Genomic DNA, 26,330 nt, shown 5'->3' on the forward strand with positions numbered 1-26,330 from the left:
TTCACAGAGCGTACCGATTCTTTAATAAGTGTCGTTAACAATTGACAACGAAATGCGACGAGTCGTCTGTCTGGGTAAGTCCACGTAGAAAGTCTGTCAATAAATATAAAATAATCTTAATTTCATCAAAGATACACTATAGATACTCTTTCAAATGCAGATACTAAACGATAACGTTTTTTGTCAAAAGGTTTAAATATAAAATAATCTTAATTTCATCAAAGATACACGTACACTATACTCTTTCAAATGCAGATACTAAACGATAATATTTTTTGTCAAAAGGTTTAGCTAGCTATCGAACGAAAAAGCGATGGTGCGTAATAGCTTGAGAGGATCACTCTTCCTTCTCTAGCATGATTTTATTTTTAAATGTCACCGTATTCTAGCATCAACATAACGAAAAAACTTCTTGCTGTAATAGTTGCTTGCCTATCGAGCGGTCTATGTTAGTTCGGCCTGTATTATATAATATCTTTCTATTACGCGGTGACCTAATCGAAAGGAATCGATGTCTTAGTCAAACACACTTAACCCTGACGCTAAGAATTACTCGTTGGATAAACCATCCGCCGTATTACCGCGTCGATCTCGACCCCTGCGGTTCTCCCAACGAATTAATCATCTCCCCGAGAAAGGTGCTTGCGAAAGTTTGACCCAGATCGATCTCCCGGATCGGAGAACGAAGCTTGTATATTACAGGAAACACGTGATTGCGTACATTACCGGATGTTTGTTATCTTCTCGTTTCCAGCATCTAATTAATCAAACGACTTAATATTGAGATTAAAAATCAAAATTTCTTCTCATCAATATGTTAATCTGGAGATTTGCTTTGGATGTAGCATTATCAGCGTTGAGCAGTTGTCGGTCGACTTGTTCAAAATTGCGTTCGTCTATTAAAGGAGTATAATAAGCGCATCCCTTCGTTCGGTCAGTGTATACTCATTAAAAACAAACTTGCTCCCGTCGTGGATCAAATGCAAATTTGTTAATTAAAAACTTCGCTACGAGGCGGAAAATGTCATTTTCGGTTATTCGTCATTCTCTCTGCCTTTCCCATTCTTTTCTTTTATCAGCGGCACTCGTGAAAATATACCTGAAATAAGCGTTTCCCTCACAGTCGGTGTGCATACTAAGTGTGTCGTAAAGTTTACATTTAAATTGGAAATTCTTCTGCGGACGATCGCGTGTTTAAGCATGTACGGCAGGAATTACGCGCTCTCTTCATATCAATTTATTATGGTCTATTAACAAGTCTAGCGCTATGAAACGTAAAGAATTTTACGACCACACGGCACTTAAATTAAAAGCCTGAAAAATTGAAGATACATGGGCGTAATATTTTTGAAAAATATTATAACAATTTTTCAGAATTTGCAGCGCGAAATCAATACATTGAATTACGTACGTATATTAGCACTTTTTCCTTTCTTTCTTTTTCCTTCTTTTCGTAAAGTTTCGAGACTTTGGAAATAAGCGGCTCATATATTAATGATTTAATATGATAGCTTAAAGTATTTTGCAGCTATAGGTCTCTTAAACTATGTGATAAAAGTTCCCTTTGTTCGAGATTGCGAAAATTCAGTAAAATGTGTCGATGGAGAAATATATTAAAAATGTAGCACACAGGGTGTGTGTGTGTGTGTTCACGTTTACAGTTCAAAGGCATTTCATGTCGCTGGTCGTAGATGGCGGGAATACGCGAATATTGAACAGATTTCATCGATAAGCCATCCGATCATTTTTTGCCATTATATCGAATAAAACTAAATTACAAAATATAATAAAATATGGTAACAAACTGCAAAATATCAAAATTGGTACACTGAAAAATCAATCGGAAAGAATGTTTAATGCTTAAATTAATTTATTTTAACGCGAATTAAAGTTTTAGGAATTAAAAAATATTCATAATTCCTTAAATCTCTTGAGAGCTAAAGAAGAATTACGGTAGCGATAATAACGGTTAACGACCTGTCTCGCTGTAGCAGTTAAAATGTTGAACTCGGTGATGTCCCGCTTCCAAAAATAATTCCATTAGGTGATCGAGTTTGTGCCGGGAACGGAGTATCAAGAGTGACGGATCGCCTTTTAGCGCGGAAAGGGCGAGACGTTCTCAGGACTCGCTAAAGTAATTATGTCCTTTTGCGGGCTCGCTCCACCCTGTCGAAGGAGTCTCACAACGGAAACGCTTTAGCCACCCGGGGATGATCGCAAAGATGACGATTGACGTTCAATAAATATGCTAATATTTCCGCCGTATTGCCGGAAATTATGTGTCCTTCCGTGGCATCTTGCCCAATCCGAGTAAAACGATCGTTGATCCTCAGCTGCGGAGAATTTATTGCGATGGAGAATTCTATAGTCTCGTCACGTCAGACCGATGTGCTAGGAAAGTCGAAATTTCCATCCGTATCTTTTGAATCTTTTCAATTACGATTTACAGTCTTTAACAAATAAAAAGAACGTGTTCAATTTCTAGGAAAATTACATGCTTGCTAATTATATGAGCTTTGTGTACCGTATTGCTGAGATTAGTCGGTTTAGGGACCAAGGATCCAAGGATCTCTGATGCGGCCACGCGGGTTCTCTTGACTTCCTCGTTCGCTACGTATGAGTCGCAGCAATGTAAACTGCAGGTCGTTAGCTAAAATAACTACGGCACGGTATCTGCATCACATACATACGTACGTATTCTACATCTGTATTCCGTACATAGCCGCAGTGTGACGGGAAACAAAGCGAAATTACAGTGAGAGAAGCGGAGGATATGAGGACTATCCAGCATGGTGGCATCTCGGGGTGTAGGACGTCATCATGCTGTAAACAATGTTATTTCGATGTAGCCTCAACCGCTGGTGCAACTATTCTTCGCGTGTTTCATCGAAGTCCGGCTTTTTGAGGTGAAATCGCTACACTAGCTGCGCGGCGATTTGGCACAAAACAAATTGCGGAAAAAATTCCGCGAGTGCTTTCGAACAAAGTTCGGGAATCAAAATTGACTTTTCTAAAGCGTTAAAGTGTCTGAAGCGTAAAACAAGAAAAAATTGTGCGCGCACCGTGGTCTGATGTTTCGCGCGACGCTGTCAAAATGCTGACGGCGGAACAAAAACGCTTGGCTTTGTACAACGAGTGGCCTTTCAGCGTCGTGAGCGTAATTTCTTTTTTTTCACGTGGAAAGAACGGCTGTTTTGTATGTGTGTGTCTTGCGCTATCGGCAAACAAAAAGTAACAAGAAGAATTAATTATTAATCCCGTCGTATACGCCGCTCGAAAAGCTCGGCGAAGCGGCGCGCGCTGTCGATTAATAATTGCGCAAAGAATGCCGAATATATAATTCATGACATCCATATTCAACGCCGGTAAAATTAGTTTACCGTGGTGTAGCTTTGCCGCCTTTCGACGAGCGATTAATTAATGATAATCAATTGCTACTAAATGACCGAACGCCACTGACAATTGCATTGCCAATTATATTCTGATATCACGAAGAGAGAGGCGAAAAACGTTTTTTGCAACACATATGTACTAGATTGCATATAATCATTTCATGTTTTAGTGTTTTTAATAATATAGATTGCAATATATATTCATTATTAAAAACACTAAACAAACGGAATAAATTTATCTTACAACTCAATACATATATTTCACGTGTATGTTAAGCGGGCATCTCACACGTCCGAGTTAAACAGATTTTGTCGACGGAAACACGTTTCTCCGTTCGCTTGAAAATCTTGTCGAGAAACGCGCGCGTCGTAAGAATGCATCCCCTCGCGATAAAACTATCGAATTCTCGTTTGGCTCCGATCTTTCAATCCTGCAGCTGCAAAAACCGATGCAGCATCACGTCGACCGGCAGAGAGCCGTGTAAATCCCAGATTCTAACGGACATGTTAACCACCTAGGCACGTCAATCCGTCAAAAGTAACGACGGCGACCGTACGATCGACAGCGAGTCTTGACGATGTATGTCGCGACGAGAAAGATGCATGGAGCAATACATGCAATGATGAAAATAATCTTTTTTAACACCAGGTAGTCACGCTGCAATGTTGGTAATTCTAGAACCCGTTATACAATATAAGGATAAATAATATGCATTCGCGATGCAACGAGTCCACGGGGACAATATCCATTTAAGACACCTCCAACTCAGACCGACAATAATATGCCAACCATATGGAAATAATGAAAGTAACGAAGCCAAACGGTTTCCGCTTGCTGCAGCGCTGCTGCAAGCAGAACTCTAGGGCTCCCGGCAAGATAATTCCGATCACACTTCAACATCCCCAAGCCTCTCGTAATCCGGCTTGTCCTCACCTTCTCCCACGCGTATTTCGCAGCCTGCTGTCGCGTTGCGGTGCTATTATACGTCGGGGACCTCACCCCAGCGGCGCGCGTGCATTTCCTGCAGCGCGTTCCGCAGCATATCGCGACTCCTTTATTACTTTACGGACCGCTGCATCCACCCTACTGCACCCGCGGGGTCGTCGTCGAGGAGGTGCGCGCGCGCGTGCTTTCACGTACTCACCCTCGTGGTGCCGCCGTCGGTGTACCGTTCACCTTGGCATCCGTAGAATGGACGCTTTGCCTCGGTGAGGTTCCGGGAATTCCGGACGATTCGACAGCGAGCGGGAGTCGGTCGGATCCTTCCGTTACAGTAATTATTCCTCGGACGATATATGACGCGCCGTCTCGACAACGGCCGTTCTCCACCGTGAAATTGCGCCGTTGTTATTTCGATTTGTCGTCATCGCATTCCTACGTCCGATGCGGATGCCCAACGTCTTTACGAGAAATGTCGAGCGCCGACCGAGGTTCGATGGTCTTAAGGATGAATCCACAATTCTACCGTCAGGAATACTTCGTGAACTGTAAGCTTTTAGACCTTTCGGTCGGGTGAATAAAAGAAGAATGAACCAGAAAGATTTATACGAAAGAAAAGAAGTCGAAATGAAAAAAATATTAATTCGCTAAACATAAATAGAAACTGTCTCTATGTTTAAGGTATTCTTCTGTCGCTAATTGTGTCCGATCGAATTACTATTGGATCGCTTGGATGGGTATAATAGGAAAGACGTTTTCTCGATAATTTCGCAGCAAAGAACAGTACGTGTTTTGCCATTCTCCAGTGTATCGAAGCATCGAAGTGACCTGAAATAATCGTTGTAGGTGACATTATGGGTCAGCGAGTGAATTCCTAATTCGGAGCGGATCGACGAGGACTAGTTATGAATGTCGATGCAATTGTTGTCGGCGACGGTGGCTTGATGGTGGTTGGAAGTACCCCCACGAGGATTAAACTCATATCGAACTCGGCGCGACGGTATTACGAGCGTGGCCATTATCGTAAACATGCGGATACCAAATTGATTTTAAATCGGTATTGCCGGGAACATACACGATATTCTCCTTGATCTTAAAGAGCGTAACCACATTGTTCAGATATTGGTATTTCAAACTCTTTTCTGGAAGGCAAAAAATACTTTGAATGTCCATGTTTCTTTAGTATTATATATATAATTATATAAGATAATTGCAATTTTTTCAACACATATAACTAATTGAATGTATCTTTCTTTATCGGTTCGATAAATAAAATAATAAATAAAACTATTAGTAGGACTTTTAGAACCTTTACTTAAAGTCGTCTCAAACCGCTCATTGAGCAAAGTCACGTAATACGCCAAAGAATTATGCAAATCACTGTCGATGTCTGCATACCGAATGTGTAACGTCAAAATTGCGTTTATTTTTGCAGAACGGTTAATTGAATCACTTGTCGAGAGGTAAAACGTCCGCACGAGAACTCATTCGGCCGCGTCGCTTCGCGACATGAAACTTTCCGCGTCCGCGACAGATTGGCGTTGCTCAAGGGACACGAAAAGGATGATTATCCTTTACTAGGCGGAATTCCGTTATTAGATTAAAGTGTAGCGGTCACGAGTGTCATTAACGTCGCCAATTAGCGTGGGCTCTTGTCGTCTTTGCGCGCGGCGCAGCATTTTATTCGATCCCGCGGGATCTGTATTCGCCACGGCGGTAAAACAACGCAAAGCAATGTTTTACCGTTTTACGCGAAATGCCACCCTCGTGGTGGCTTTATATTACTTCGGGGATGTGGGAGGGTCCAAAGGCGTGTTGCAGCCAGGTCTTGCTAAATCCGCGTATAATATCCACAATGCGCGTGGCGGAAATCACGTTTACCAGACGACAGAGGCATGATTTCACACATCGCCGAGACGCACGAGAATTTTATTATACTCAATACTTTAAGAGACGTATGCGATTTTCTCAGCGTATTATGGCAATACCCCTTCCATGTTATTTCCTAATCCGACGCAAGTTTGAATTGACGCCAGCTGGTGAAAATAATATTCTTTCGTAATTCCGGCTTCTCCACAAATTGGCTCCGCTGATTACCACGTTTTTCAGGTATATACCTTGTATTCCGCGCGCATATCTGACCCCGTATTAAGGTTTTTATCTTGCTTTATCCCGGTTGTAAATGGAGATGTGTTCTTTCACGGGTGCCATTGCCGTCGCTAGTTGTCATTAACGCCGCGATTATACGTGTTCATCCCGAGAGAATCATACTGGTCCCTCCACTCTCCGGGATTATTTAACGCACAAAACGCTGACTCTGAATATCTCGAAATGAAGACCTCATGAGCGACTCGTGTAATCTTTAGTATTCCAAGTGTCAAGAAGTTTCTCGCATTACGAACGAAGTACAGAGTTTGGCAACGCCCGGAGCATCGTTATTGTCGTTGATAACGCGGACTCTAGCAACTATATTTTAACGACTAGCAGTGAATTACTTGTAATTTAGTAAATATATATTGTAACAAGAAAAAATTAAGTCTCCACTTACCTGTAAGTAATCATCGTTAACGAAGCTGGATCAAGAACTTGATCTTAATTAAAAGTTCTCGCATTGGCAATTGGCGATATATCGCAGAATTGTTGCAGAAGTCATATGTGCGATTTAAAACTGAAAGAATGATTTTTATTTGTTAAATCAATGCAGGACTCATAATAAAAGTAAAACTAAAATAAATTGCAGTCTCTCGCTATTTAATATAACTTTAGTGTATTATTACGTTCGACAAGAAAATGATAACTGATAAGATCGATTATCGTTACTCGAGAATCGTCGAGTTTTCTCGAGTTTCATAGAAGATATTTCCATGATGATCTATTTAGAACATCAGACGATTAATTATAGGCAACATGATATTCAATGACATTTCTGTCAATTAGCAGATGTTCCGTCGTTATTTCGAGAGTACTTATTACGATCTTCTTTCGAATTTTCGATTTCCACACTGAGAAAAAAATGTAATTGATCCAACGAAATGTCTTGTCACGGGGTGCCAACAAAATATATACTTATTTCGACAAGTTATATATTGAAACAAATATGTAGTTCTTGGATTACACACATGAGAATTATAATCCAACAATTATATATTTGATTCAATATATAACTTGTTGAAATAAGTATATATTTTGTTGGCACCCCGTGACAAGATATTTCGTTGGATCAATTATATTTTTTTCTCAGTGCACAAGCGGACGTTCGATATGCTATCTTATATCCTCACCGCTCCTGTTCCAGACGGACGATGTCATATTTTTGCTGGAAAAATTTCAAAAAATTGCTGTTTCTATAATTAACTATATATATATACATATATAACATATAACTAAAAATTTTAATACACGTCTTCTTGTGTACATATCTTCTTCTAAAGCTGTAATAATGAGCAATGTCTGGAAGGATTAAGATGAAGGATGAGATGCCCTAATCGAGCATTATCAGGACAACGTGCTAGATACAGGATTATTCTTCCAGGATCAATCAACATACACATTACATCACGAAACACATTTTATTTTCAATTTTTACAATCATTTCTAGCTCACTTCCCCGTCCCGACCGAAATCACGAAGGTCTCGAGTGAGAGGCGAAAGACGAGGTAACGGCACGCGACGCCGGCGATCGATGTGGTTCGCGACGAGAGTTCAGCGTGCGCGGGAGAGTAATATCCGGTTATAAAGTAAAAGGTACTTGACTCGGGATGGATAGATGGATGGACAGATGGATGGATGGATCAGAACAAGGAAAGAGTTCGCCGAGTGCGGAGGAGACGCGCGCGAGCAGGCGATTATCGAGGTTGCAGACACGGCAAACGGCAATTCCAATGCGTGCGAAACGCATGTAGGGTGTATGCATGCATCCCGAGGGACCAGACACGAGTTGGCTGATCACATGCGCGTCGAGAAGTGTCGAGCATTCGCGCTTTCGTTCGTGATTTGTGTAAGCGTCATTGGAACACTTGAAACGTACGCGTATGCGATACGCATTCATGCCGCGATAAACGTGCGACGCGTTTTTAAACGCTTTCCACGTCGCCGTCTTTGAGACAGAACTGCCTCCAATATTTACATCGTATTCGGTGATTCTCCCGTTCCGTCACGATTTGAACTGCTGAGCGGAATAGTGGTGCGTGCGAGTGAAAAATGAACATGTTTTACGCATAATGTGAAATAATCGTGCGCGCGATTATTTCCCGACGAAACGTCGGGTTCTACATAGATCTTTCCTTTTACGAAACTGCGCGTGGAGAGCGCGGTAATAAAGAGAATCGAATTTTCATCGGGTAAAATGTTTATTCAAGCGAAACATGAGGGTATATCAGACAAATCATTTCGCGAGATCGCGTCACTGTTCCGTGCAACGGTTCGCTTGGAAATCCATCCGGCATGTTTAACATCTCTGACTTCGTGCACGATTTGCCTCTCATCGAGAAACCCGAGTTCGAAAAGCGATGAAAGTGCATTTTCTTCGCGGAAATCGTGAGGATGGGTCCTCGAGGATTGGCAAAGAAAAGCTTTCTCGTTGTGTTCGCCTCTCCCGGCGCAGTATTCCTATTTTTTAATTGCTAAAAAAGACATTGTTCACTATACAAGACTGGCAGCGATTTCTCAGTGCTTCTCCATCCCTCGTTTTCCGCACCGCTATCAATTCACTCTGTCTTTCTCTGTTTCCCACTGTTACCCCCGCCCTGTTCATCTGTGGATGCCCCGTCTCGTGGTTTGGGACAATTTTCCGTCCGCTTTACTTCTGCTGGAACAATTCGGACAACACCAAGAGGAATGTGAAGAGAGGCACTTTCGCAGATCCGCTTCCACTTACGCTAAATCATAGCTTTGCTTACGTCAAAAACTGGCAAAAATGGTAATAAATAATAAAATATTTTCTTACATTAAGAAGAATAAAAATAGTATCAAACAAATTAAGCAATATGCATACAATAAAAAATACATTCAAGAAAATTTACAAAGAGAAATATCAATTTTTAGTCAATTTCTGAGAAAAATATTTCCGCCACTGCAATAATTATACATAATATAACTAATATAAATCTCTCTTGCTGATACATAAGCATTAATTTATCTTGTTCATACAAGTATCACCTGTTCGCTTTACAGAAACTGTTTAATAAGCGAGTTATCATTATCCAGAGAACCAGGGAGATTCTGGCTATCAATTATCGAAAACATGCATTTCTCAATGCGTGGCCGCACTGTCGCGGTCCTGAGGGTCTATATCTTACTGTGAGTAATTGTCACTTGTATAAAAGATTCTAACTTAGTGCACTGACCTTGGGTGAATCTACTGCACTGAGATATGCGAGACCGGTCGCACCCGCATACGCCAGCAGGAGGTCGATTGCCTGCTGAGTTTCCAGGAGGATCCTGGTCTCGTTCATCCAGTCACTGGCGACGCTTCTGGGTGCACCTTTCAGTAGATTCATGTACTTCAGGGTCATCTTGAAGTCACCGCGGTCCAACCAGTATCTGAAACAAACGGATGAACCACAAGCTGCTCCAAGTCGCGACATTTCGGATCGGACGCGATTTATTCAACGCGGCGCATTTTAATAATAAATGTCCGCAAGATAAATTTGAATCAGTTTGTTAATTTCGCTGTATAATTGAATACGTTCGATAAACGCGAGGACTGCCCGCGGTGCAATTTGCGGAAAGCAATCAGCGTGGAAGATTTGTTGACCGATTTCTCCATGGTTATTCACGAGTACAACTAAGTGGCCGCGCTTCATCTCGGAGTTTCGAGACAGACGTAGTACTCTCTTCCTTTCTCTCTCTCTCTCTCCCTCATCCTCATTCTTCCTTCTCAGCCTCCTCTGCATCCCTCGCTTTCGAGGAAACACAGGAGAGACCGTACGGTAGTTCGGCGAAAGGCACTCGCGGCGGAATAGGTTGCGACATCCGGCGTGGCCGGAAGGCGCGCTATCGGGCGCGACCTTCCAAAAGGAAACGCCGATCTGGAGACTACGGTTCGTTAAAAACTTTCCGCCTGGACCCGAGCTTGCAAAAGGATTCCCCTCATCCGTCCATGATCCTCCTCGAGCCGTTTGTTCGTTTAGGGATACGGGACATTTATTCGGCGACTTAGAATTAAGTCGACGATATCCACCGGATGCTGGCGCAGAAATGCCAGTCTTCAAGGGAACCATATGCAGGATAACGCTGGCTGGAAACTTTACGTCGAGTACGTCGAATCGCCAGCGAATCCCGAGCACAGCGAGATTAATGTTGTATCCTACGGCTTAGAGATATAGATCCCAGGAAGAGAAAAGGAATGCCAAGTTCTTTAAGGCGGAAAAAATTCTCTAAACACGAACAAACGGTAGAATTAAAAAATAATCTCTTGAGGAAGTTCATAATATTCCAAGATGAAATGGACTTCTGGACACTAACGGTCCAGAATTTGCAATTGAGAATTATATCAAAAATAATTGAAATATTGGTTTACAAAAGATACGAGATGCTACTGAGATAACATTTCTTTTCGCAAGTTGGAATCCATTTTTGATATTTCGTCGTATTTAATTAAAAATATTGTATCAAGTTAAAAAGCGACATTTTCATATTTTTCAACTTGCTATTTTGAGATCACCACCAGTTGCCGCTAATTCGAGGTCACCATTCTTGCCAATGAACATGCAGCGGAGCCAGCAAAGCTGGATTTGTAGTTTTCATAGAAATACGGGGATTAATGTGCCATGGATAATGCGTCCAAAGCTGCCCTTCTCATTATGAGGAATCTTACGACGCCGCCATGTGAAATGGAACGCGGAGCACTGTGGAGCGTCATTTCGCGTGGAAATCAACCCTTACGTAGTTCACGTGGCCTAATTCGAGACACGAACGCACGCTCACGGATCTTCAAGTTTCTTGTTGCTTTCGGATTTCATATTCGGTGATGGTATCGTGAGAACTTCTTCACTTAGCTTTCACCCTGCGCTATCCTTCAGATCTATTAAGTGAATTGCTCTTGTTCTTTCTTGCACGTTTTCTTGCGCTGCAGATCGCGGATCAGTTCGGTTCTGTTGACGCCAATCGATCGTCTTGATCGTGGTAGTGTGTGGACTTCTCGCAATAATTTCAATTAAATTCGCAGGCGAAGGCTGTCCGCGCTTCTTTTCATCTACGAATTCTTGGATCTGTTCCCAGTTTTTCCTAATGACAGTCTCGAGGCATTAAAAGAGATCTTGTTCGCATTACGATATATTTCGTAAAGAGGAAGTTTTATGAAAGATTAAAGTTTTTGCTTTCATTTTAATTAAGAGGAAATCGGTGTCGCTTAAATATTCGCTTTGATGAGAGAACGCGGTCACTAATGTATGTTTGAAAACCCATAATCTTAATCTGCCCTAATTTGCCGACTTGAGGAAAGAGAATTGATTTTTGGCTACCCAGGAGACAGCATTATTAGCCGGAGAGTTGTGCAACTTCGATTCCGTGCGGAGTCCCTCGACAAGAAAGTTCTCTAATTGAATATATCCGTTGAAATAAAATAATATGCTGAAGAGCCTCGAGAGTTTTTCTCCATGTAACCAGACCACGTTCTTAGAGTAAATGTTCCAGACCAACCCGCTCCCCGACATTTACAGATTCACCAACAGAGTAAACTCGCAGAGCTTACTTGGCAAACAGCGAAAGCGGAAATAGATACCGCATCCGTCGATCATGGTGAAAGTAAGATAAATACATTTCAAAGAGAAAATTTGACGCAATTTGAAGTAATATAGAAACAACTCTTTCCCTTCCTCTCATTTTTATATCTAAGTTTTACAAATATATATAATTTCCTTCTGAAATGATCAAAATTTGTGCAAACAAGTGCATCGGAGTAAACCCACAAGAGTAAACGATTCACAAGCAAAAAGGAATTATTAAATTTAAGAAGCACATCATTAAACATAAAGTTCCAATAGACAATTCCAAATTCAGACTACAGTCAACTACGCTTATATCACCATTAATCAATAGAAATCAATTTTCAGAGTGGCATCTGTTCCGGCGATCAAGTATTCATGGCAATGCACGTGTGCGTGCATGTGAGCGCGCGTCTCCTTCTGAATCCGCGAAATCTTTTAGGGATGCATCCCCGTAACATATCGACTGTAAGTCGCGCTGCAGCCTCGCCTGGGAGTTTGACCTGCGGGCGTTGAAAGAGGGTGTGTATATCGCAGTGTGCCGCGGAATTAAAAATTCAGAAGAACTCACATCCGCTCCGGTCCAGCTCGCACGTATTTCTTCACAGACGATGAATGTGTCGCGCGGTGCTGTCTACGTGTACGTTGGACATATCACCAATTCTAAAGCCTACGGCGGGGCATGAAGGCGGCGTAACTTATTTCGATGCACCTGAGGTCCATCCGAGGCTTAGTCCGCTAATAAAATATGCCATTCGCATCAGCATCACGTTATTTATTCACGTCACTGGTTATCATTCGTAACAGTACCTGCCGAGCTTTTTTGAATTTGGTTCTGATGCTTGCATTGAACGCTGCAGGAAAAAAGCGAAACGTTCTGACGGAGCAGTTAAGTATTCATTGAGACACCGTGAATGTTTTTTATCAGCGACAAGAAAGAACTGTAATAGTCACATCTCACTAAACATAGTTGCGGTAACAAAAAGCGCGCTTTATTTCAGGTAACTGCGATGTCGTGGAGAAATGTCACGAGTTGTTCAGTACGTTAATTAAATTGTTTAATCACAACAACAGTATTCCACTCTGTAAATTATAATCAAGTAAATTTCAAGAATCCTGATCCTTTTTACAATGACTTTTTCCACTCTATGTGTAAAATTCTATGTCTATTTACGCGTCAATGAAGAGCTTTTGACATTTTGACATTTTTACGTGGATGCATAAACATTCCCTCTCTCCATCATGTTCTCTCCTCTCTTTTGCAATTCATCCGTGCGAATATCCTGAATAATATATTTTTAATTCCTAGGCGTCTTTCCATGGGGAGAGGAGAAGCAACGATCGGCAGGTAGCTAAGAGACGACGAGGTAACTCGGTACGTGCCGAGAATGTCGACAGGAAGATCCGTTTTCGTGGCCGACACTCGATATTTTGCAAGACGTCTCGGCGAAAAAGTGCGAAAACAAGTACGAACAGTGCTTTTAAGTATGTAGAACTATCTTTCGTGGCTCCTGGTCGAGTCTGATAGCAACCTCCGATTGCTCCTCCAGCATCTCGTATCACCGTATCACCACATCACCTTTCGTTTCCACCCTACCATCCGACGCGATTGCCCGCCGTGGCTGAAGCGTGTTCGGACATGAATTTTTCGTGCGAGCAAAAGCACGCGCCAGTGTTTTTGAAGATTTCTGAATGTGGCCGCCGGGAAATCGCACTGTTACATGCTGAAACTTACGTTTCCTCAGCGCTTCCACAAGATTCACATTTCATCATCGAGATGAAACTTTAACATGCGGTCTCTCGCGTGAATTTAAAGTCGCTAACTTGAAGTCGCTCCTGCTCCATTCCGAGGCATTCAATGCTCGAGGTCCCAACGAGATTAAACGCAATTGTAACGTTATCGCGAGATGCGCACACACACGTGGCAGAATGAAGGGAAAGAAGGATTTTCAAAGGCGCGACGCGTCTCTCACGAGGGCATACATGCGCTTATCCTTATTTAGTGTTCTTCAAGCTAAGCCGAGGATACTTGAACAAGATCCGCAAAACGAAGGGATCTACGACACTGGGAAAAACGAAAGGATAAGTCGGTAAAACGGCTAGCTACCGGATTTCGCGGGGGGATGGACCTGACGAGTGGTAAATGGCGGTGTTCTTTGTCAAAGTGTACGTGGCGGATATTACGGCAGGTGTTTTCGTCTTTCCCGCCTCGTTGATGGCCGGTTGGATATATTGCGCCTCTCTCCGGTCCTTAGGGCCTCGTAAGGATAATTTATAAGGTCACTGGGGCCAGAGCGAATGAAAGAGGGAGAGACGGAGGACCTTGCGTGACGCGGAAATTGCCGCTCGAGTTACGAGTACAATAAAAGCGCATTTAATCGGCGGCGCGATAAATTTTACCGATGTCGAGCATCGACGGCTTTGCGCCATCGTTATTTACTCAGCCCCGTATCCCCAGTTTCGCGCTGACGATTCGATATCACCGAAGATTCGACGCTTTGTCGATGAGATGCATAAAAAAGGTAAAAAATGCGTGCGCTCGATATATTGCGTGGATTATACGAGAGAGTGGCGCGTTGCGCCCGTGCTTCGATACGATCGATCCGTCAATCCGGCATTTGCGAATTTCTCGCGCGCGACAGATCCATTTGATCCCTCGGAATTAGTCGCCCGTATGCATCGGTATCCCGCAGACTTTGACAATTTACGAGAGGCCTTACCTGGCACGCTGCAGTATGTCGTACGTATTCAGCGAGTTCACGTCGATCGGCTCGTCCTCGAGCTCGCTCCTGGGAATTGGATTGGCCGTTTTGATGATCAGGAAACTTTGAAGGTAGCTAAGAAGATATATAGGTAGGGCTGCACCCTCCGCAGGCACCATGGCTAATCTTCTCGCCACGCTCTCTACCTAGCGACACGTAATAAGCACACGGACTCTCACGAATCGACATTACCATTTACCTATATATGAAAGATCTCGTAAAGATCTCATCAATTTAAGTAACGTCATCTAGTCGTGTATAAATGACTCTTTAGAAAATGATCTTATCTCAGATTTATTACCGCGACAACAACAACAATATCATCGCAAGAGCAGTACTTGTAAGCTTAGCAACGTCGCATTGCAACATCCAACCCTTCATTTATTGAAATCGCGTACTGCGCGAGTAACAATTTCCAAACAGAAGTATCATATTGCCAAATTATAGTACTAATAGAACGAGCAAGTGACGCGGGAGCAATTCGAATCAGAAAGAACGCAAAGAAACATAATTACCTTGAGAAACCTCTCGCGAAGAGTGTTTTCCGGAAACACTCCTCTCTTCACCGCCTCTTCGGGAATGCTCTGTAGGGCGGCGTGCACCAGAGGCTCTTCCTTCGCTGGAACCGAGGAAAATGGAAAACTGATTCGTCGCGAATACGTCTGCACTACCTCCAATCCTTATTCATCCGATTAATTAAAATACCAATTAACGGTCTTTCGTTCACTTGTTCATTCGACCGACATTTTGAGGGGGACAGCCCGGAATTAATCAGCACGCGGATGTTATTCGCAACGACCGAATATCCGCCGTGGCCCAATTTGCTTTGCGGCCATCGCGCCCGCAACGTTCTGGCCGCGTTTTTCCCCTGTCGGGGGCGTGTTGCTTATTGCACTCGCAAACGTCGTTGTGGCCGCATGTTTCAAGCTGCGGTTCGTATTCAGTTATCGCGAATAACATACGTACAATGGACGCAGATAATGAGCTCGTTTGCAACTCGTGTGTGTGAGAATCGCATATGATTCCGCATATCAAATGCTCCTTTAACTCTCATTCGCATGGTCTTGGTGATCAATCTTCATTAAATGGCAATAAAGGAGAACTCAATGATCGATCGTGTGAATTGTGTCCAGCAAAAAATTAATATCTCGATGTATTAGCTATGAAGTGATGATAAAGATTAAAATACATTCCCGCTTTATCGCGCTTTTGAAATGTCGACATTAAAGTCTTCAAAACGTCATCATAATAAAACAATTATACTCTACATATTATGAAGATAAAGTGGCATTTGTCAAAAAAGAAATTAATCAAGTATTTAAAAAATCGGTTCTGCGAAATTAAGCCTACAAGAAAATTTAATCTGCCTTGCCAGATAGCTTAGTTGTTGCGCGCAAGTGTCGCGCAAAATCGCAGAAATTTGATCGGCGATTGGGATTACACGAAAATGATTTCTCGACCGCGGGATTAAATGGGGGAAAAAACGCGCGTAAAAATTTATAGACATTTGGCGCAATTAAGAACGTTCGCGATGGCGCGGGGAGTAATTAATGAACACACGAACGTGGTACTCCATCAGGCCGGCACGGACTCTTTGAAATGCCCACCCTGGAGCCTTTATGAACGCTCGCTTCCGATTAAGTCGTAAATCTTCGACGGGGCTCTCTTCCGCCATACCGAGCCCTGCTCTTCTCTATCCACTCGGCCTTGTGGCCCACATACGCGCACCCGATTCAAGGGAGAGACCCCATCGTCGTCTCTATTGTTCCATCTTTTCATACCCGGCTCGGTACGAGAAGGTGGTACGAGAAGCCCGCAGGAACAGAGCGCGAATTGTCGGAACGTGGCGTCGGCGGCGACCGTGCGATTAAAACGCGTTGTCGTATCGAAGAAAAGCTGCTCGCTGGAATAATGCTCTCGTTGCACAGGCTTAGCCGTGATTCAAATTAAATTATACGCCGTGGCTGGCACGAGAGAGCGAACACCGACGTCGTCCGTCGAGAAGAACAAACGTCGTGAGATTCCGAGCGGCGTTCGTATTTGTCCGAAATTGAGGATCCGGAAATACCTAGGTTGCGCGAGAAATGAAACACGACAATGCTTTCGATGACAAAACACATTTAAGGGGAAAGTATCGAGTATAGAGAACGCGTGGTACCAGATGAAATATGAACCTCCGCTTTTATGCCCGAATGCTATTGTATAGCAAAGTGCTGTTGAAAGTGTGTTTCAATTTGGGACGGTGCTATGTCACGTCAAAAGAATTAGGGGAAACAAGATATAACTTCGTTCCTTGCTCTTCTTCAATAAGACTTTTTAACAGTTGCGAAGTAGCAACATATGTACGTGGGCAAATAATAAATTAAAACTTGGAGAAATTACCGTTAATAATACATGAAGCGATGCTACATTACGTCGAAAGGATTGGAGAAAACAAAATATAACTCTCTCCATAGTATTTTCCAACATTAAGAGGCAACAAGTAACAGGGATAAACTAACAAGCTGAAATTTATGGTAAATTGCGGAAAAAAGCACTACCCAGAAAATGCAAGCTACGTAGAAAGTAGATTCTTATTCATCTAAATATGGCGCATTGCAAATATGAGTTTAATCTTTCGAAAAGGTAGTAATAACATAAATATGCGAAATTCCATGCCACGCGTTGTAGATTTAATTAACTTGGGCGCTAAATTAATTACATCATTCGCGAAAAACGTGTACAATGATAACGACGTGTGCGAAAGCAAGTAATAATGATTATGAGCGACTGCATTGCAGCCGAAATGCAGCGACCGCAAAGCCCGGGATGCACTCCGTTTTCCAAGTTCCTTGCGTGCTGTTTTCAAAGTTATTCACCATATTTTGTATCTGGCGCGAACCGCACGGTCTGCCTCGCGATATTAACTTTAAAAGTTCATCGGGCTACTTCTTCAGTCGAGAAAGAAGTCTTACGTATTCAAATAGGTACGCAAGTAATAAATTAACGTGTTTATATGCGCGTACATATTATATATTAAAATGCATAGAACAAATCATCATTCAAGAAATGACAACAAAACGCGTGTGCTATTAAAATTTCTGCATAGACAAAATTATATTTTCAATATTAACTTAGTACTTAGATTGTTATGGGTGATGATTTTAGTTTAAAGGGGATTGATTCTATTAACTATTCATAGTGATATTTTACGGAAATAGTATAAAATATCATGTACATAATACATATTAATGCAAAAAATAACATTTATCATGGATGCTCGAGATATGCTAGGCAATCCAAGCGTTAATTTAGAATAACTTAAAATGTCCAATAAATACAATAAAAATAAATTAATTTTCAACTATTAAACAAGATACTCACGTGCTGCTTTGCAGACAGCCTGGATCTCAGGTTCGAGTGGCCTGATTATCTCATCCTTAGGTGTACCCGGTGGCGCGACTTTCACAGCTCTAGACAAGGCTTGACAGGCCGACCAAAGGATCTGTGCATTCGATGCTCCTTTCTTCTCTTCTATGTGAGCTGAAACAGAAATATTTCTAAACTTTCTCAGTGTCCAGATAGAGATTCTTTACAATCCTTTGCAAAAGCATCATCGATTATACAAAGATTTTTATTATAATAATTGCTGTTAATTATCTCGGAAAAATGTATGCAGCGTCGATAAATTCCGAAAATTGTTTTCAGTTCATAAATATAATTTTGTATCTGTGTGGTCGCAAATTATCACAGATATATACTCTACGGATACATAAGCCACGGAAATTTATATTCAAAATTCATCACGCAGCAGAAATTTAAATATCACGAAGATAAATAAAAATAAAAATTTAACAATTTTACTTGACAGATATCGCTATTAATATGTTCAACAACATATATGTGCACATCACTGTTGTTTCTCGTCATTATTGAATTACAATCGTTCGCTGTCCAAATTGCAAAATTATCAAAAAGGGGAAAATTGCCAGGAGGTTTCAATTAGTACATAAAACCCGCTTGTCTAATTTAATTGCGCCGATGTATAGAGGTTCCTCGATCATTCGGGATCCTCGGGGGTATATCGCCGCGCCATGTTACAATGACATGACAAACATTTCCTACATTTTCACGATGCGGCAAAATTTTTCGATAACAACGTTCGTCATGCGAAAATCCCGACGCGCGCGTGAATTATGAAAGCTCGTCAAGTCGCACGCGTGCGTGTTCGTTCCGAAAAGCCGCGCAAGAGATGAATGTCATACATAATTCCATCTGCAAACAAAATGGATAAAACTTGGACGTGCATCACGTAATACACGATTGTTTGATGAAACATTAAAGCGTCGTGATATGCATCTAATTTATCAATTTATTTATATGTTGCGTCACATAATACCGTTTTATGAGCGCACATCCGGGAGGCACGGATTTATGAGAACAACCAGCCGGTGCCGGGAAAATGCAAACAGGTCCACAATAAACAGACTTCGCCGTCGATACGGTCGGATTAAAAGTGCGTCTGGCGAGCGCGAATGCCGTTACATAGTTGCAAATATTTTCGCGCGGATTGTGAAAATATAGCTTGCATATATACAGAAGAGCACGATCGCGAAAATATTATTTGAGTGTACGGACGATGGCCGGAACAATTAACTGGTAATACAATATCATCGCATTTTCAATTTCGCATCTGTTTATCTCACCGCGCAGCTAATTGAACAATCGTTTAACAAATCATCATCCGTCGGAGATGATCGCAGCTTGATCGACGAGATGACGGATGATCTGATTGTTCTGGTTCGCCAATCACGACAGTATTCACGATTGATGAACTGTAAATCGGCCGCGACCGAGAAAGATGTTCGGCGCGGCCGTTAACGTTGTCGAGACGGCGAAGAAGAACGAGAACCTATCCAGATCTCGGAGCTTCCAACTGATTTATTGCGCGTATCAATTCAGATGGGGATGGAGTGATCTTGTCCGGGGAAAATTACTCCGTCGGGTTAGAGATTTTCCGTGTGGCTTTCCGCACGAAAGCCTGTTTACCCGGACCGGAGTGATGCGATCCGCGATTTCCATTCGAAATCGTGACGCTACACGCGATGAGATTTCGCTCATTTAAGTGAGATTCAAATCGTCCGATTCCATGACGAGATCAATACGCAGATTTAATTATGAATTCTCGCATCACGCGATTCACTGTCCAGATGCAGAATAGGGTTTGCTTTAAAACTCCGTCATTATATTGCTTGCTGGAATTACCAAAGCAATTATGGTCAATTTAGCGCTGGTGCTTTTGAGAACACGAGAGCAAATTACAGTCCGCAATAAATGCAATATCACTCTTTGTAACGACAGCAACCTCGAAAGCATGGACGTTTTCAGGATACGCGCTCGTGATTAATCTCGTGCAACATATGAAGTTACACCCTGCAATTTTATCGCGGCGAATTACGAGGTGCGCCTTGTTGCGCTTTGTTGCTCAGATATTATTACAATTTTGCTTTTACGAAATATCAATAATACGTTTCAGCCGCGAAAAAAAGAATTTTTCCGAAGACTTAGTCAGTAAGCCGCCTCGGTTATCTCTCGCTTTAAATTACCGGTCCACCTGAGCTCGAATAACCGAGTGGTAATATCATTTTTCGCAATGGCAATAATTTAAGAGAACTCGCGTTCCTGGGCGCGCGCGCAATTAAATTAATCCTTCGCGGGGAATGCGTATTTTTTATCGCGTCTCGGAAAAATATCTGCAGCATCTAGCTGGACCCGAAATTATCAATTTCGCCGTATAAACAAATGCCTAGAGAACTCCATCGCGATTCATATCCGTGGCCGAATTACCGAATTACCGAATCCCTCGTGTTATTTTGGCTTTATTGCCCATTCCGCGCCGCTAGCGCTTTATTGGCGCTACATTACACATAAAACATGTCCGTCTGGTCGGTTTTTCGTTTTATGAGTGGGCCAAGATAGGTCGCTTCCGCGTTTCGCGAAAAATCGATAATACGGTTTGCAGTTTCGCCCTCGAAGATTTGGTGGCGGCCGATATAGCTTTTTATAGCATCTGCCACGTCCCGTGATCCAAGTATTTGGGAGCAATTATTAAGTCCCACAGTTTTATATCTGCTCACCGGTTGAGTGTCTCGGCATTAGTGTTAGACCTGTTATGCAACGGTCAATCAATTTGCGCTTCATGACACTCTACTGTTATACGACTACCTCTGAAATGTAGACGCGTATCTGGCAGAGAAGACAAAAATTTAATCACATTTTTCAAATTGTCACATTGTTCAAATGATTTGTCTCATTACATTTTCAATGCTTTCTATACTTAATTCATTCTCAGACATAGCAATCGAAAGAACAGAGATATCTAAAAATTATAATTGTAACAGAAACAATATAATTAAAATCGGCAAGATTCTAGAAACAAGATGATTAAAACCGTGACATTTGACAGACCGACAGACAGACAGACGGTTTTTCAGCAATGGCCGTGGATTTCCTGAACAGATCGTCGATGTGTAAAGTAATATCTACGAGCGATCGTCCTTCCTTCACGCCACATCAAATCCCGAGTTGCGTTGTCGATCTCACCGATAGCCTTAAGCGCCGTTAAAGCCGAAATGACAGACCGATTGCTCACGTGACACACAGATATTTCACAAATCTGAATTCTCTCGGTTCTTGTCACGGTTTTTCCATCGCGCGATGAAAAACTCTACGCTAGGCCGTGAGCATCGACACGGAAAAGCGGGATGGGTTGAAGGGCTCGGGACGGTTTTCAGCTACTCTATCCACTCGATCGCGATCCATCTCGGTTCCCGTTTGACTTGTGGGCGAGATCGCCGGTTATTGGGAATGAAGCGAGTGTCCTCGTGAAAAGTTCTCGAGCTCTGGCGAATCCACCCTGTATCTGCGAGAATCCAACTTCCGGACGCGTCCAATTATTATAATAATTACTAGTTTATCCAAGTGAACGCCGACGAATATCGAGCTTCCCTCGGACAGATGAGATTCCGCTTCGCTTTGTCAGAATTAATTATTCGTGCCGGTACTCGCGCAATAGAGATTCGAGAGATGGTTGCCTCGCAAGCTCGCGAAGATTCTTCTCGCGCTTGTCGATGCGCCGAGCGCAGCACGCAGAAAAGCAGATGCAGCAGAAAACGCTGCGACGATGCAACAGCGTGAACCGAAGATCTCTAGAAACATATCCCGCCGCGTCCCTTCAAACTCTTTGTTTCAGGAAGGAATTGCTATTAGCATAGTAGCGACCAAATAGGTCCACTTCTACTGACGATGTTTTAAATTTCAAGCCGGCGATATTCTTTCATACAGTTGCACTGTGTACACAGAAATTTCAGTAAACGACTTGTTTATTTTGCAGCTCCGGTACACATCGATTCTCATACTTTATTGCAAGCTTTTTCCGTGATTCTCGTGCTATTTCATGCAACGAGCAACATTAAAACCGATATATTATTTAGAATGAACATTGATCAACGCGTGAGATATTAAATTTAAATTATAAATTATAAAAAGCAATTATATATGATTTACCAGCGCGTATCGAAAGCACAGTCTTTTTCGTAAGTTATAGCCACGCGTTAGCGTTCTCAGCGTTTCGCACGTTGCTTCACATATTTTTCCAGCTTTTCAACCCAATAATCATTTACGCGTCTGCCGTCGTTTGCCACAAAAAATTTCTGTACGTTATCCGATGGCGCTGCGCCAGGTCACACATCCTCGCCGTCTGTCTTTCTCGTTTTCGCGCTCTCTCTTCCTCTGCCAAAGCTTTAAATTCTGGCTAATCGATAAGGAGAAAGCTCGAGGCTCACGTTATTGTCGCGAGAATTTGTGGCCGAACAGTACTTATCGGTCCATTCGGGCGAGTTTGAAACAGGCCGCCCTTTTTTTCGCTCTCTCTTTTTCTCTCTTTGTCTTTCTCGATACCGTTTTCGACCCACTATCGTTTATGAGGCCAGGCGTGTGTTGCAAAACAGTGGTTAAATCAGTTCGACAGATTAAACGGTACCAAGCTACATTTTACGCTCCGAGAGCTGCACGATTTTCGAGGACCGTTCTCGACACTCTCTCTCTACTCTTCTCTCGGCTGCTCTTCACCCTTTCTATGACCTTGTTTTCCGGACGCTGTCGCATCGATGAGCGTAACGATGCGGTCGACGCACGACAAAAGGGTGGATTGTACAATCCGCTCCGTTGTCGACACGCCAAACCATTTTCCCTATACCGGTCACGCACACTGACTAAAACAACGTAAAACGCGGTGAATCCCTCCCCCCGCGACCATTGGACCAGCGACAGGGGATGCTTAGGGCTTAATCGCGACGCGAGATCGTCCGAAACGGCTACTTCAGCAAGCACAACCGCTCCTGATCGTTTTAGGCGCTGGTGATGCGCACGGTGACGTCAGTTTAATGTATTTGCAACGTATGCGCGACTGGTCTCTCTTATCCTTGCACGATCATGGCGACACACATAGACTCTGGTGGAATTGCATTAGTTAAGCAAATTATTTTAAGCGGCCTTTTCGCGCTGGAAGACGCATCAAGCTGCATGTGCGAGCGGCTGGCTACCGGAATGCTAACGCGGCTAACCAAGATAAAAGCGATAAAACATATCGGTATCAAGCACATCCGCAAACTACGCCGAAATTAAATTCCCGTGCGGCAACATCGCAGCCTGTGACGCAACGCAGAAAAGCGGATGGCCTATTTAATCGACCTGCAAATAGTTTCTCTCTGCCATTCTCCCTCCGTCCGTCTTCTTCGCTTCCGTGAAACCGGGAAATGTGGTGACCATTTTGCATCAATTTCGTGTTATGTATGCTTCCTGTAGCTCTCGACCTTTCTGCTGTCCACTCACCACGCTTTTTTCCTTTGTTCGTAACATTTTCACGCGTAGAGTATTCAAATGACAGAAATACGAAATTTACATTTCAAAAGACTAGAATTTCAACAATTCTACAGATCAATTTTTAACACGCAACGAAACCTCTAGATTATTTCAAAGCTCCATACAAGTAAATTGCATCATGTTTAATATTGGGTCGTCCGGAAAGTTCGTGCCGATTTTTAATAGATGGCGTTGGAACATGTCTGAATATATCAATGTTATTGAAAACATACGATTTATATACATATGCTTAAAGGTGACATTTCAACGCATCTTTAGGAAAAAAGTTGTTTCAGATAAATTGATTCGTGTCAGTTTTGTACTCTTTTGAAGATGGAAGAAAACAAAGAACATTTTAGACACTTGATGCTTTTCTATTACCGGAAAGGCAAAAATGCCTCACAAGCAACAAATTCGATATGTTCTGTTTACGGAGAAGGCGCTTTAGCTGAAAGAACCGTACGTAAGTGGTTCGCTAAGTTTAGAGCTGGTGATTTTAACCTTAAAGACCAAGAACGCTCGGGCAGACCCTCTACTACTGATGATGACCAAATCAAGACACTGATCGAGAATAACCCGCGCTACACGACACGTGAATTAGCAGAGATACTGAAAATATCGAAAACCATTGTCCACGATCATGTAGTGAAGCTTGGTTACGTAAGTCGCTATGATGTATGGGTTCCGCATAATTTGGCCGAAAAAATTTAATGGATCGCATTTCCATCTGCGACTCGCTGTACAAACGCAACGAAAACGTACCATTTTTTAAGTAATTAGTGACGGGTGACGAAAAATGGATCATTTACAACAATGTAGAACGAAAAAGATCCTGGGGTAAGCGAAATGAACCAGCATTAACCACTCCGAAAGCCGGCCTTCGTCCAAAAAAAGTCATGCTCTGTGTCTGGTGGGATTGGAAAGGAATCCTATATTATGAGCTCCTACCACACAACCAAACGATAAATGCAGATAAGTACTGCTCGCAACTGGACGAATTAAAGACAGCGATTCAGGAAAAACGTCCAGAATTAGCTAATAGGAAGGGCGTCGTGTTCCATCAGGACAATGCCAGACCTCATGTTTCTTTGACTACCCGACAAAAATTGTTGGAGTTTGGCTGGGATGTGCTACCTCACCCACCGTATTCACCAGACATTGCACCTTCAGACTTTCACTTATTTAGGTCTTTGCAAAATTCTCTTAGCGGCAAGAACTTCAACTCTTTGATCGACATAAAAAACCACCTTGAGGAGTTTTTCGCCGAGAAACCTAAGAAGTTCTGAGAGAATGGAATCTTCTAGTTGCGTGAAAGATGGACAAAGGTTGTGAAACAAAACGGTGCATACATAAGTCAATAAATATTTATCGACATAAAAAAATGTTGCCTTTGAATTTTCCTTCAAAATCGGCACGAACTTTCCGGACGACCCAATATTTAATATTACATTTTTTATTTATTATTTTGATTTATAATTAAAATAATATCAATTTTATAGTTTCAATCTGTTTTAGTGATAAAAACTCTTTTCAGAAATGGAGTTCCTCAAAACTATGGGTATATGGAAAAATTCCAAAGAATGCATCAAGATATTATGAAGAAAATAGAGCGGAACGCTACAGACGTTGATGCGAAAATGCGAAAATGTCATCATCGGTGATTCGACCTCAGTAATTGATTGCTTTTCGTCCGAAGCTCTATAAAAAAAAAGACGGAAAGAATTTATAGGTCGGCTATCCCGGGTACCTGATAAAAAACTCTAGTCTATAGAAAAATTCACACAGTGGTAGCGAAGATAATTAATCGTCGCTACAAATGCAATCCGCCAGCACGCAGCACGGTTTATCGTTTGTATCGTGAATTAATCATGATTAGACGAGAATAGTGGCTGTCCGACAATAAACAATATTAATAAATCCATTGCGTGAGAGAGATCGATTGATATAAACCTTTTTTCCATTTTTTTATTTCAACCTATTAAATTCTCGGTTACATCGAATTAAAGTAGAACTAACTATCGTAATCGATGCTGAATTCTATGCCGATAAAACTTTACTTCAAAGCTTATTGAGATATTAGCAAAAATTTAGAAAACGAAAATGATAGCAGAACCTTAAGGAAAATCGCGTTCAAAAATTTTTGTCTGGCAATACTACCTGATTCTTTTATGGATCTTTCGTTTCGTGCTAAATTGTTGGACGTGATCGCAATTAACTTTCTCGAACTGTCGGAATATTTCCATATAGATATTCTCATTTTGATCAAACCAGAAACAGACATGTGCGCACAGATGTTCATTGCATAGCACGATTCGAACTGTTAGCGCTACAGTGTGTTACATCAATGTCGCAAAATCAAACGCTGCGCTCGACACATACTACATTTACACCTCTACACAATGTGTGTCGTAATATACGCGTAAGAACAAAATTAGCTAGTTGTTACAGTTCAACATCTCGTAAATAAATCGAGAAAGGGAATACTGATAACACGTACTACATCGGTTTCCACTTTAGTCGTAGAAATAAGAAGTAAATGAAAGAGCAATTAGTTGATGAAACTTTTTCAGCCACTATCAATCTTTCTCGATTATTATTCTTTCTTTATCGACACATGCATCGAAGTAAC

At 42.1% G+C, this 26,330-nt stretch overlaps 1 protein-coding gene and 2 long non-coding RNA genes across 4 annotated transcripts in view; 2 read left to right on the forward strand and 1 right to left on the reverse strand.

The window, feature by feature from the left end:
• The first annotated feature begins 32 nt into the window (after nt 1-32).
• On the forward strand, nt 33-6,864 carry LOC105281029. Its single transcript, XR_894222.2, has 2 exons — nt 33-5,115; nt 5,179-6,864. It is a non-coding gene; the product is annotated as an uncharacterized LOC105281029 (long non-coding RNA).
• A 1,019-nt stretch (nt 6,865-7,883) lies between these two features.
• The window catches only part of LOC105281027 (MICOS complex subunit Mic60), a 36,787-nt gene continuing 18,340 nt past the window's right edge, over nt 7,884-26,330 (reverse strand). The window contains exons 11-15 of one of the 2 annotated variants that reach the window (XM_011341946.3): nt 18,164-18,322; nt 15,316-15,419; nt 14,759-14,946; nt 9,678-9,873; nt 7,884-9,136 (exon numbers count right to left, since the gene is read on the reverse strand). In XM_011341946.3, the coding sequence (XP_011340248.1) occupies nt 9,131-9,136; nt 9,678-9,873; nt 14,759-14,946; nt 15,316-15,419; nt 18,164-18,322 (653 nt within the window). In that variant the 3' untranslated portion in view covers nt 7,884-9,130. Of the gene's footprint in view, nt 9,140-9,677; nt 9,874-14,758; nt 14,947-15,315; nt 15,420-18,163; nt 18,323-26,330 lie in introns of both variants that reach the window. The other variant, XM_011341945.3, reaches the window with a different exon arrangement.
• On the forward strand, nt 9,880-25,613 carry LOC113562028. Its single transcript, XR_003406589.1, has 2 exons — nt 9,880-13,504; nt 25,236-25,613. It is a non-coding gene; the product is annotated as an uncharacterized LOC113562028 (long non-coding RNA).

The sequence above is a fragment of the Ooceraea biroi genome, chromosome 5 (genome assembly GCF_003672135.1).
Source record: "Ooceraea biroi isolate clonal line C1 chromosome 5, Obir_v5.4, whole genome shotgun sequence".
Lineage (NCBI taxonomy): Eukaryota > Metazoa > Arthropoda > Insecta > Hymenoptera > Formicidae > Ooceraea > Ooceraea biroi.